General features: G+C 47.2%; 1 protein-coding gene across 5 annotated transcripts in view; it reads right to left on the bottom strand.

Moving 5' to 3' along the window:
• The window catches only part of SMC1A (structural maintenance of chromosomes 1A), a 45,558-nt gene that overhangs the window by 5,378 nt on the left and 26,528 nt on the right, over positions 1 to 13,652 (bottom strand). For 2 of the 5 annotated variants that reach the window (XM_036841104.1, XM_036841101.1), the window contains exons 20-24: positions 11,140 to 11,296; positions 10,510 to 10,664; positions 10,239 to 10,390; positions 9,051 to 9,120; positions 8,655 to 8,765 (exon numbers count right to left, since the gene is read on the bottom strand). In XM_036841104.1, coding sequence (XP_036696999.1) covers positions 8,655 to 8,765; positions 9,051 to 9,120; positions 10,239 to 10,390; positions 10,510 to 10,664; positions 11,140 to 11,296 — 645 coding nt within the window. Of the gene's footprint in view, positions 1 to 5,507; positions 8,222 to 8,654; positions 8,766 to 9,050; positions 9,121 to 9,146; positions 9,893 to 10,238; positions 10,391 to 10,509; positions 10,665 to 11,139; positions 11,297 to 13,652 lie in introns of those variants that run through there. The other 3 variants (XM_036841102.1, XM_036841105.1, XM_036841103.1) reach the window with 3 other exon arrangements.

Consider the following 13,652-nt stretch of genomic DNA (forward strand, 5'->3'; position numbering starts at 1 on the left):
AAACACACAGAAAAAGCCTTAATCATGTTTACAGAACAGAATTCAATGTTACCAACTTTGACACATAAAAGACCAGATGACAGAAGTTGAGAGGTTGAACTGTGGGGAAGAAAGCAAAAAGATATTCTCAGCTAACAAAATTCTGGTCAAGAAAAATTGTCTCATGGAACAAGGAATCACAATGTTGCTTAAATTCAGAAAAGTATCTAATAGAGAAACTAAATTATATTAGAAGCAGGAAGGACAAGAGTTGAGCTTGGTGTAAATTATCTAAATCCTCATCTGTCATAGCAGGACACCAATGGGTAATGTCTGAAATTGATAAAAGACAAATCACATGGCATAGTATTTAGATATGGAGATAACAATCAGAAGAAATAACTAAAAGTGGTTGCTAATAACTAAAGGCGGTAGAACGGTGGTGGGGATGCGTGGGTCAGTAGACTCTTCCTTTTGTACTAATTTGAGTTTATTGATTTGTTTTCTGAACAACGTGCATGCATTACTTCTATTTTAAAATGAACGTGTATTTAAAATTAATTTTTAAAAACAGAAAAAGGACACCCCTCCCCACCACTTACTCCCTCCCCGCAAATTCCCTTGTCCCTGCAGACCTAATGGAGGCAGAATATACAAATCTTTGAGAAACCTTGCAGTCTCCCTCCCTGCCTCTCCCTTAAATGCAGCTCTACTGCAGTCAAACTGGAATATTCGTTAGCCCAAGCTTACCATACTTATGCTCATCTCCTTGCTTGGAAAAAAAAAATTACTCCTTATCTCCACTAGTTGGAATCTTCCTTATTCTTCAAGGCTCAGCTCAAATTCCACCTCCTCCAAAAACTCTTCCTTAGTCCCCTGGCAGACCTTCCTTCCTCCTCGGTGACTCCCGAGTCTTCATTCATGCCTCTAGTTATGACACTTACGTGTTCTTTCTTCAAGTATGTTATTCAGGTCAATGTTTCATGCCCCCACCATCCTTCAAAGCAGCTATCAGAGTGATCTTCCTAAAATACCAGTCTGACTCTGTCACTTCCCTGCTTCAAACCCTTCTATGGCTTCCCATTGCCCATAGAATCAAAGCTAAGCTTGACTCCCTGGCTTCCACCATTTCTTCCACTGCTCCCCCCAAAATCCATGTGCTTTCACACTCTTTATGTAATTTTGCTTAGGCAGCTCTTCTGCTTGGAATATTCTTTCCCCCATTTCTACATGGTAAACAGCAGCTCTTCCTTCAAGATTCAGTTCAAGTACCCCCTTCTCTATAAAGGCTTTCCTGATTACTCCCTCCATCCCGCCCCACCCCAGGAAGAACAATCCGATGGCCTTATATTCTCTACTCTGCCTCATCTAGACTTCTGTTAGATCATTTGTCACAGTTGGTGCACTTATCTGCTTACTTATCTGAGTCTCCAGGTAAACTGTGACTTCCTGGAGTTCAGGGAGTATATCTCATCTCCAGAACCAAGCACAGGGCCTGACATGCAGCAGGAACTCAATGTATGCTTGCTGAACAAATGGATGGAAAAGTTATGACCGAGTGAATACTGGAAAGAACAAATGAGCAAATGCTTATATTAATGCATGAATGAATAAGTAAGTGAATGAGTTATACATGAATAAGTGAATAAATGAATGATGACCAGATGAATGAATGAGAAAAAGAAGCCAATGAGTAAATGAATGAAAAGTGCCTGTGCCAGTGAGGGTATGAGAGAAGAATGAATGAATTTCCACCTCTGTCTCGGTTCAAACCCACCTGGAAGACCTTCTGCCCTGCTCTTCACCCATCTAAAGTGCACGCCACAGTGTTAACCTCTTTTAGATTACAAGGAACAGACACACTCAGGTTAGTGATGGAGATTTATTGAAGCATTCACAGGGAAATAAGGAAGACAAAAACAGCTACACAGGCAGCCTCACAGAAGAGAAACTTGAAAATGGTTCATGATCCAAAGCAGCTCTAGAGCCTGGCTTATCTTGTCACCCCCTCAGCTGCAGGCATCTGTTGCTCCCTTCTCTAGTGCTTCCCAAAATGGTGACTCAACTTCTTTCTCGCAGAATTTATACTCCTCCTACTGCTACTGACTACCTTTTCTCTGCTCCCCTCCTCCCTAGCCCATGGCCTTCAGGGCCTCAGAGTTTCTGGGCCTCCTGGCTCCTGCAGCTTCCTGGCTTCTGGGGCTTCAGTTCCAATTAATCCAGGGCTTCTGTGTGCTGTAATTTCTGCTTGCCTTGTCTATCCCGCTGCCTCTTTGATTGCTGTTGCCTTGCTGCCACGCGGTTGCAGCTACCTTGTGGCTCTTGCAGTCTCATCGCTTCTGCTGCCTCATGGATCTTGTCTGTTCAAGCCTTATGCTGCTCCGTGAATCTCAGATTCAGGGTCTCATGATTTCTGTTCCTCATGGCTACTGCTACGTCGTGGCTCCTGTTGCTTCATGGCTTGTGTCCTTTTGACCCATTGTCTTGCTGCTTCATGGCTTCTGCTACCTGTGGCCCCACATTCTAAAGATATGTCTCATTATTTCTGCAGCTTTCTCCTTGCTTTCACTGTTCAGTTTCTGACACCCTTCATCCACCACCACTCCTGCCTTGATAAATTCTAATTAACTGTTCACTTCTTCTGAATGCCTCACATTCAACCTCCCTGAAAAAGCATCTGATTGTTTCATATATTTGCCATCCGATACAGCCCATCACTAGGAGGCAGAGTTCTTACATCAGTCCACCTAGTAGGCCACTGGCCAGCTTAGAGACTAGCTGTCCTTGAGTAAGATACTACCCCAACTTAACCATCTGTGGCCAGGACTGTGAGGTCACATGGTACAGAACATGGCAACTCATGCTTAAGAAACCCCTTAGAAGGGACTGTGGGCATGGCAGGTCTGCTGAGGGCTTCCAGAAGGGGGCAGTGTAATTGGCAAGCTGCTTCTTGGGCTGTCCAGTATATCGACCTTCAAGGCCAACCTAAGTCCCACCTTCTCCATGGCCTCCTCTCCCTGTCCTGATCTGCAATGGGAGAAATCAAGGCTCTAGGGGCAATGTGGAAAGGGAACTTAGGTTCCAGTTCTGGCTCCAACACTTCCTAGTAGAGGGGCCTTGGGCAAGTTCCCTCCCCTCTGAGAGCCTCAGGAAGGGGTTAGACAAAATCCGTAAGTTCGGCTTCCCTGGTGGCGCAGTGGTTGAGAATCTGCCTGCCAATGCAGGGGACACGGGTTCGAGCCCTGGTCTGGGAAGATCCCACATGCCACGGAGCAACTGGGCCCGTGAGCCACAACTACTGAGCCTGCACGCCTGGAGCCTGTGCTCCGCAACAAGAGAGGCCGCGACAGTGAGAGGCCCGCGCACCGCGATGAAGAGTGGCCCCCGCTTGCCACAACTGGAGAGAGCCCTCGCACAGAAACGAAGACCCAACACAGCCAAAAATAAAAAAAATAAAAAAATAAAAATCCGTAAGTTCCCTTACAGGTCTGACATCTGGGTATCTCCCTTGGGGTTACTGTATAAGGGATATAAGTCTTATCTGGGGAAGCCCACAAAAACATCTGAGGTAGGAAAGAGGGAGTCAGAGTCCTGGCTTGGAAAAGCACAGGAGGTGCTTAGCCAAGATTTATTGAACTTGATGAATCAATCAGTGGCCGGGGGGAGGGGGAGACCACACAGCACACAGAGAATGTTTACCTAACTTGAGGAATTCCAGTTGCTGAGGAGGCTGGAAGGAGATTCTGAGTCAGATGGATAAGGAAGGAGAATGACTGGGATAGGGTAGGAATCTTGGCTATTAACGAGTATTCATTCTATCCTCTCAGTCACCCTCCACATCCAATAATCAGTCACCAAGTCTGCTTCATCATCTTCCTTTAACGGCTCATCTCCAATCCATTCCCACTGCCCTTACCCTTGAGTGGGCCTAGTATTTTCAACTGTTCCCTAACTAATCTGTCTCCCCTCCCTCCCTCACAAATGCATTCATTCATGCATACATTCATTCAAAACTATTTATTAGGTGCCTGTTTGGGGTCACGCACTGTGCTTTTTGCTGGGGATATACCAGTAGCAGGATAACCCCAGGCTGACCCTTGTGGTGCTTACAGCTTATTCAGAGAGACAAAACAAGCAAATATAAAACAGTGTGAGAATTGAACAACAAGGAAACTACAGGCATGGGAGCATACAGCTTGAGCATCTAACCTAATCTATTTCCACACTGGCTGGCCAGAAAGGGGTTTGTTAAAATCACATCTTATCTGGAGTCTCCTCTGCTTAAAACTATTCCACGGCTCCCCTGCTGTCTCCAACCCACAATTCCCAAACCTGGCTGCACACTGGAGTTGTGCGCAGACCTTTATAAGCACTCCAGATCCTAAGGCCCCCACTGCAGTTATGGAAATTGAATTTTTAGAGGTTGGGGCCCAGGATGCCCCAAGTGTTTCTGGTGCACAGCCAGTTTGGGAACCACACTGTCCTATGAGGTAAATCTGCTCTGTAGCCAGGCTCTTACGACCCTCTTCAAATCTGGTTCCTGACTACCTCTCTAGCTTCATTTCCTGCTGCTTTTCCCCAGCCCAGGAAACCTTATGCTTCAGTATTTCTGAATTGCTAGGATGTTTCTTGCCTTCAGGTCTTCGTGCATACTGTTCTCACTGGAAACTCCTTCCACTTCCTCCTCAACTGGCTAATTCCTGCCAGTCCCCCAAGAGTCAGCTCAGGTGTCACTTCCTAGACTAGAGGACATCTTCCCTGAACCTCTACCTAAGCTAGATGCCCCTCCTTTATCCATGCTCCTGTCAGAGCACTGATCACACTGCTTTATGAATTGCCTCCCCAACTAGACAGTGAGTTCCTCAAAGACAGGAGAAAGATTTGACTCACGTTTGTGTCCCGAGACTAAGGCTACCGGGTCCAGAACATAAGGGAGTCAACCTAGTGTCCTCCAACTAGCCCTAGGGATTCTACTCAGATCCAGTTGGCTCTTGGAAACACACCATGGTGGTGTCTGCTCTTCTCTGGGCACAGCCTGCACTGAGCACGTGTTGCCTTGTGATGATAGGAGGTGGTATGGCACAAGGGAAAGCACTGGGCAAGCACAGAGGAGATCCCAGTGGAAGTCTAGGCTCTGTCAGCAAACCACTGGGATCTCAGACAAGTCATCTCACCTCTCTGATCCTCAGGATTTAAACCTTTTGTAGCACTTGTGTTCCTATGTGCCAGGGTCTTATCCTGAGGCATCTCATGTAATGCTTTCTACCTCGTGAGGTAGGGATTAGTTACCCAGATTATCATCCACACCTACTGAATTAGATTTCCAGGGGTGGGACCAGAGCAAGGAGCTCCACATCCTTTGGACATGGGGGTGCAGCAGGGAACTGCTGCTTTTCATTATAAGCCCTTCTGTACTATTTTATTTTCTAACTGGTGTATATATTGCTTTGATTTTTAAAAAGGAAAAAGAGGGAGTTCCCTGGTGGCCTAGTGGTTAGGATTCCTGGCTTTCACTACCATGGCCCGGGTTCAGTCTCTGTTCGGGGAACTGAGATCCTGCTAGTTGCATGGTGCAACCAAAAAAAAAGAAAAAGGAAAAAGCTTCGCAGGTTAAGGTTGATAACTACCCTTAGAGTGGAGAAAGCACAAGACTGAATTGGAGGGTGTGGGTTCAAACCCTCATTGTTATCTGGTAGCTGGGTGATTTAACCTTGCTGGGCCTCAGTCTCCTCATCTGCAAAGTGGGAAGAATAGCAATCGCTACCTTTAAAGTCCTGTTATAATCTACATGCCAGCCAAATTGCTTCAGATATATATCATTTCATCTTCCTTACACCGCTGCAAGGTAGGTATATATTATCTCCTTTCCTACATTAGGAAACTGAGGCTCAAGGAGGTGAACTAACAGGTTCAAGTTTCTACAGCTAGGATTTGAACCAGGGTGACTCCCCAATTGTGCTCTTCCACATATGCCAGCATTTCCCAAATTACAGCACACATACCACTAGTGGTATGTGACTTCTTTGGTTGAACAGACAAATTTATTTTGTTTTGATAGCTATCCCTTTTGATATGTATTAGAAAATACATACTTATTAGCACATCAAACCCATGGTTTCACGGTTATCACTACTCAGGATGAAATGAAGTAGATAACGATATTAGACCTAAGACAACCTCAAGAAAAATACTGAGTAAACAGTACAGAAAGGCAATTTGGAAGTATCTATTAAAAACAAAAATATAAATAACCTACGATTCTGTAATTCAACTTGTAGGAATCAACCCTAGGTAAATTTTCACACACGCACACACGATGCTTCTGCGTAGTATCCTTATAAAAGCCAAAACAGAAGAGTCTTACTGTCTATCACACGAGAAATGGGTAAATAAAATGTGGCAGAGTCACATCATGGCAATCTACATAACAATTACTAAGGATGAACTGCATCTACATTTAGCAACATGCATAGATCTCAAAAACACTGCTAAGCAAAGAAAGAAAACTGCAGAATGATTCAATACACCATCTGCATTAAACACAGTATTTTCAATGAACTCATACGTAAAAGTCTTAAAACAAAGTCAAGATGGATGTACAACAGACATTATAGCAATTGAGAGGGGGAGGGGGAATGGTAGTCGAATGAAGCTAGCTTTATTTGCAACAATCTAATTTCTTAAAAAGAAAATGGATTCATGCATTACTTGGGTAATTAGAACTGATTTAACTTTTAAAAAGAAAAATGTAGTATACAGATCGGACAAGGTGATGGTCTGACAGTATACATGAACAAGCAAAGACCGACCTCATGGCAGCAGACTGCACTGCCTCTGCACAGTGCCTGCAACTAATGCGGTTAGTTCCCAGAAGGAACATTACACTCATTCAGCCAGGATGCGGCCCAGGCTACCTCTCCCCCACTTCCTCACAACCCAGATTGGGGCCTAGGCACCCAGTTATCATACATGATTGAAGCGATAGGGTTCCTTAGGTCCACCACTTACCAGGTAAACCCCATCAATGCCCTGGAACTTCCCCAATAACCAGGGCATTCAGCATCTCCCAGATTTGGAGGCTCCTTATGTCCCTAACAACTGGGATCAGAAGCCCTCAGGGGTTAGGCATGAGAAGGCTTGTATTCTGAGGGGTTGGCACCTAGTGGGCTCCAAGCAGGGATAAGGCCTCCAGTGAGGAGTTTGACATCATTAAATCCTATGAGGTAGGTAAATACTGTTAGCCCCATTTTACAGTTGAGGAAACAGGCACAGAGAGGTCAAATTACTTGCCCAGTGTCAAACTAGTAAGTGATAAAAAAATGGGACTAGAATTGTCCCCAGAGCCCAGGCTCTGCTCCTAGCACCCAACCAAATCCTACCAACTTGTCAAGGTCCAGCTCAAATGTGACCTCCAGGAAGCCTGGAGCTGATCATCCTCTTCTCAAATTCAAAGCACCTATACATGATTCAGCTAACCACGGGAACTCATGAACCCACTAGCATCTCCTTAGTAGGAGGGTAGAGATCATGTCTGATTCAGTTCTGTATTCCTAGCATAGAGTCTGACAAAGAGGGTGTTCAGTACGTATTTGATGAACACACGAAATGAATGAAAACATTAATGAGTGAATGAGGGTGGTTTCATGTAACTGCCTGAATCCTGAGGTCTGGCTATGCCCAGCGCCGGGGTGCTGTCATACTAAGCTCTCTTGGAATCAAATTCAGCCTAGGCTCCTTCTAAAATGGGTCTCCAATATCTTTATTATTTTTCAAACACACCCACATGCGCACATGTGGACACATATACACACACGTACATACCCACACACAAGCAAAATGCAGGGGGCCCAAGGAACCCATGATTATGGGTGATGGGGTAAGGTCCAGGGTGGTGGAACAGGGGATGGACAGATGGCCCTGTTCAGCTCAGTTCAGCTCAGCACCTCCTTCCAGAGGCCAGGATGCTCCCTGAAGCTCAGGAATTTTTGCCCCAGAACTAACATCACCTCTGTTCCTCTTCATGCTCGATAGCAGTGCCTAAATTTCATGATTATACCAAACGGGGACAGGAGGTAGGGAAAGGTTGGGAGCCAAATATCCAGAGATTGGGAGAGGCGTAACTTAGGGATCTAGACAGGGCAGGAGGGCAGAACTACTGCTACTGTTCATTGGGGTTGGGGTTGGCATCTGGGTACTTGGTGAGGTCGAAGGTCAGGACTTTGCTGATCACACAGTCCCCTTGCTGAAGGAGGAGGGAGAAAAAGAAAAATAAAATTGTAAGGAGAGAATTAAGAGGGGTCAAGTGCCCCAGGACTGTGGGGCCTCAAACCCTCCTCCCTACATACCTGCCCAAAGCCCAGGCAATGGTTCTCTGGGTATGAGAGGATGTGCTCAGTTCCATGTGCCTTCTTTTCCTGCCTATCTCTGCACTCTCCTCCTTTTCTCTGCTGTCTGGCTGCCTCTGTCTCGCCTTTCCACCTGTCCCCAAATGCAATGGCCCTGCCCAGCTGAGCTGGCTAAGCCTCCAGGGCAGGGCTCCAACAAGCCCAGATGGTCATTCAGGACCTGAGTCCCTATGCTCCCCCACCCCCGTGCCCCTCCACTGCAGCCTTCCCTTCCTGCCCTGGGGAGTCAGGCAGGGAGTGGGGCTAGCTCCTGAGCCAGGCCCGCCCTACCTCGGGGTAGACTCCAATGAGGCTCTCAGCCTTGGTGTAGAACTCCTCCTTGAGAGAAATGACGATGGCCTGGAAGTTGCAAGTCGACTGCTCCTTGATGTAATTTGCTACCTGTGGGAGGGGCCGTGGAGCACTTAGCAGGGCTGAAGCCCTAACGCTCCCTGTCTTATCCAGTCAGAACCAGAGGCAGATGGGGTGGGGTAGGGGGTGGAGGGTTGGGGGAAGAGAGGCTGAAAGGAGGCCACTGACTAGCACAGTGCTGATGACCCTGGGCCCAGCCTCCCAGGCACAGAGAACAGGCTGCAGGAATGGCTAGGGTGCACTCAGGAGTTGTTCCCTGAAACCCAGCCCCAACCTGGGGGCCTCCCTCCCGGGCCCCACTTTCCTTGCACCCACCTTGCCAATGTTGGTGTTATCCAGGGCGGCATCGATCTCATCCAGGACGAAGAAGGGGGCTGGCTTGTAGCTGGGAGGGAACCAGTAGGTGAGCTGACACTGATGGGGGCAGGGGCGGGGCATGACAGCCCCAGAGCCCATCATACAGGCCAGCACCCGCTTCCATTTCTTCAGAGATTAAAAAATCCAGGTCTGAATGTTGCCTGAGCCCCTACAGGCCAATATACCAACTGAGTCCTCCTTTGCATCCAGCCCTGCGCTCCAGGATCCCACAGAACAGAAGACATGGTCCTCTCTGGAGCGTCCAGGTTGGCTGGGGAGATAAAGCTGTCCTAGGCTCTGGCCATACTGACCAAGCTACCTGGAGGTCTACCCCACCCACTCACACCATGTGTCCCTGCCTCTGCACATGCTGTACCCTCTGCCTTGGAATGCCTACTGGTCTCCCTGGCTAACTTCTACTTATCCTTTGCATTTCCTACTCAAGTGTTAGCTGCCCATGAAAGGCTTTCCTGGCTACCCACACCCTCCCAGATTGGGTTGGTGGCTCTCCTCTGTGCATCCACAGCTCACACGCTCAACCGGTTACAACATTTAGCTCACTGTCTGTTTACACATCTGGCTTCCACTAGACCATGAGCTCCTCGAAGACAGAAACCATGTCTGACTCATCTGTGTCCCTAATCCCCCAACAAGGTCTGGTACAGAGCAGCCATCAAGAAATGCTCACTGAATGATGCTGTACAATCAAGCACTAAGTTGTGGGGGGGAGTCAGATTCAAGTACTGTTGGCATTCAGTAGGGGGAGGTCAGGGTATGCCACAGTGGTCGAAGCAGGCTTCCTAGAGGAACAGGAGGAAGACAATGAGATGTGAAGGGGTGGAAGGTGATGGCCAAGCTAGATTTGCATGAAAAGGGCTTATGAGCCAGCAACCATGTGAGCAAAAGCCTGGAGGTGGAACTGAATACATGCAGGGGAGGGCATGCTGAGTGGATGAGGCTGGATTGGGAAGACAGGTCCAGGAAACCAAGGCCAGATATGCTGTAGTAGGTAGGGAAACAGGGATTCAATCCAGAGTCCACCAGATCATCTTCACCTCGGCATAACTCTGCATATCCTTGGACCCCAGAGCCTCCAGTGGCCTCAGTACAGTCTCCACCAACTGCCCTGGGGGGGCACAGCCATACCTGTGGATGGCAAAGAGCAGGGCCAGAGCTGCCACTGTTTTTTCCCCCCCTGACAAGTTGTCCATGGGCCGGAAGCGTTTGCCAGGAGCCACACAGTTGTAGTTGATGCCATCCAAGTAGGGCTCCTCGGGGTTCTCAGGGCCCAGGAATGCCTAGGGGGAAAGGAGATGGGTCAAGGGTCTGGGTCTAGATGGGGAAGAGGACAGGAAGCCTAGAGGGAAGGGCAAATGAGGATGGGTAGGGGCTAGTTGGGTAAGGGGCTCCAGCCTACCTGGGCACTGCTGTTACGGGACAGGGCCTTGTAGATCTCATCAATGTTGGTGGCCACTGATTCAAAACAGGCATTGAAGCGGTCAAAGCGCTCCTTCTTGATCTGTTCAAATGCCTGCTTGGCCTTCTTGGCTCGCTTTCGGGCTGCCTCAAACTCTGCCACAAGGGAAAGACAGGTGACCCCTCAGTACCCAGGCTCTGCCAAGGCTGAGGACCATGCCCTGGCAAAAATGACCTACAACTGACAATCCACAGAGCAGGGACATCCCACAGGAAGAGGAATGCCTGCGGAGGGGCCCCGGAAGACAGTTCCACGATCACCTGTATCCAGTGGGCCAGCCACATAGTGCAAAGGAAGAAACATGGGCTTGCAGCCACATAACATGGATTCTTCCCTGGGCTCTACCAGCAACCAGCTGTGTGACCTCAGGCAGGTCACTCATTCTCTCTAAACCTCAGCAGTTTTCTACTCTATAAAACAGGTGTGATAATCCCTACTGTTTAGGGCTCTTGGAAGTTTCGAGTAAGAAAGCACGTAAAAACAGGAGCTGTTGTGATGTATAACAGGCCCTTGCCATACCTCTAGCCTCCTGCCTTCATCTTAGAACCAAGAAGAAGAGGAAACCCTTACCATCTGAGGTTTCCTGGAACTTGTCTCGGACACTTTCCAGCTTTTCCATGGCCTTCATGTTGGGGGCAGCAATACGCTGGAGCACACTCTGCTGCTCATTCAGCTTCTGCTGCAGTGTGTTCATCTCCTGCTTGATCTCCTCCTCGGCCTGGGCATCCTGCAAATCCCAGGCCCAGCAACATCAAGAAGGGCCAGGCCCCTATAGAGATACCTGATCCGAGCGGGGGCCTGGGGACCTACTCCCACGCAGAAGGCAGGTTCTTTTTCCCTAACCCTGCTCCTCTCATCAGGTCCTGCCAACAGTAACCATTCCCACCGTCCCTAGAAATTACAGGCTGATGTCGCTTTTCTCATCTCTAGCCCTTCCCCCAGGCCCTGTCAACCTCTCCATCTCTCAGGAGGAGCAGCTGGTGGTGCCCCTCTCTGGCTCTCAGCCCAGGCCATGAGCCAGCGCCATCCCAGGGTGACCTAGAGGCTCCCACACAGGCTGGTCTGGACTCCACTTACAGCTCGACAACGAATAAGGCAACTCACGTTTTCTGCTCAGATCACCACACCTGAGCAAATTCCATTTGAACTTGGTTTTAGGTCTTATGGATGTTGTGATGCATGTCTGGGCTTGTGCCTTTCTGCCACTTTTAGTCAATAAATATTTACTGAATGCCTTCCAATGCCAGGCACTGGCCACTCATATCCTGTGAGTCATGGCTCCTGTGTTCATAGAGCTCATGGACTAACAGAGGAATGCATATAAGCAAACAATCAGAACATCGTATGGTGAATACCCAAACAATGATAAACAGATGGTGATGGGTCAGCACACAAGAAGGGCACCTAACTCAGACAATGGGGCTAGGGAAGGCTTCCAGGAATATTTTTAAGCTCAGGCCTGTAGGATGAATGGTGAGGACAGAGAGAAGGAATAGTCTTCTATGCAGACAGGAGTATCACATGCAAAACCAGGGTTTATTCATGGTTCATTCAAGGAAATCAAAGCAATTCAAAAAAGTAATCAACTTTAATGAACTTCAAAAGCCAAACAGGGGAATTCCCTGGCGGTCCAGTGGTTACGACTCAGCGCTTTCACTGCCGGGGCCCAGGTTCAATCCTTGATCAGGGAACTAAGACCCCGCAAGCCACACAGCACAGCAGAAAAAAAAAAAGGCCAAACAAATAAGCAAAGGGTAATTCAACATGGCAATAGTAGCAACTGCGTGTGTGTGTGTGTGTGTAAGCACACGCGTGCCTGTGTGCTAGGCAAAGAGACAAAGCTGGAGGCACATGAAGAAGCCCAATGATAACGGGCCTTTTAAGAAATCTGGACTTTATCCCAAGGGAGGTGAGGTACCACTGAATGACTTCAAGCACAGGAAGGACATGAATATATATTTTAGAAAAGCCTTTCTGAACATCTCTCTATATATATGTATGGAGTGATTCGTGGATACAGTATAAGTAAAATATGGAAGGTACACAATAGAATGCTATCTTTTATCTAAGAGAGGAAATGTGAATAATTTACATACAAATATATTTGTATTTTAAAAATACAACAACAACAAAAAGATAATCCAAAAACTAAAATGGTCACACATACAGGAAGGGGGGTGAAGTTGGACAAGAAAGGAAGCTAAACTTCTCTTCACATACCTTGTATTATACTTTTGGTTTTAGAATCAAATGAAGAATTTACATAATTATAAAACAAAATTAAATTGAATCAAAATGTGAAAGCCACTGGGTAGAAAAACTGTTGGGGAACAAGATACTGACAAGATGCCAAAGAATCACCCTAAAGATTCCTTATTACTTACAAAGGTAAAAGTGTATGCTTAGCATTGAGATCTGGCAATTGATACCTTAACTGAGGATCAAACCTAGCATCATGAATAGTGGGACACCCTAACACTATGTGCCTCCTGGTGTGGTGCAATATAAAGTACACAGTGGGGAGTTCCCTGGCGGTCCAGTGATTAGGACTTGGTGCTTTCACTACCATGGCCTGGGTTCAATCTCTGCTCAGGGAACTAAGATTCTGCAAGCCACGTTGCACAGCCGGCGGGGAGGGGGAGTACACAGTGAAATGTTTTTGCCAAAAACTTACTTAACCCAAATCTATCAAGCCTCTAAAATAGTTCAAACTTCCAATTTATAGGAAATACAAGGTTAGGTAGAACAAATTAAACAGAGTAATGAAAGGAAACTAACATATCCATAATGTACCCATAACATATCCTGTTCTTCAAGACAACATGTAGACTGTTCAAAAGACCAGTGTTATGAAAAAAAAAGTGAGGGGACTGCTCCACATTAAAAGAAACTAACTAACTAAATAAAAGAAACTAAAGAGACAGAACAACCAAAAGCAATGCATGAATTTGATTGGATCACAGCTTAAAAAAAACAAACTACTGGGCTTCCCTGGTGGCGCAGTGGTTGAGAATCTGCCTGCCAATGCAAGGGACACGGGTTCGAGCCCTGGTCTGGGAAGATCCCACATGCCACGGAGCAAC

Source organism: Balaenoptera musculus, chromosome X, assembly GCF_009873245.2.
Source record: "Balaenoptera musculus isolate JJ_BM4_2016_0621 chromosome X, mBalMus1.pri.v3, whole genome shotgun sequence".
NCBI lineage: Eukaryota > Metazoa > Chordata > Mammalia > Artiodactyla > Balaenopteridae > Balaenoptera > Balaenoptera musculus.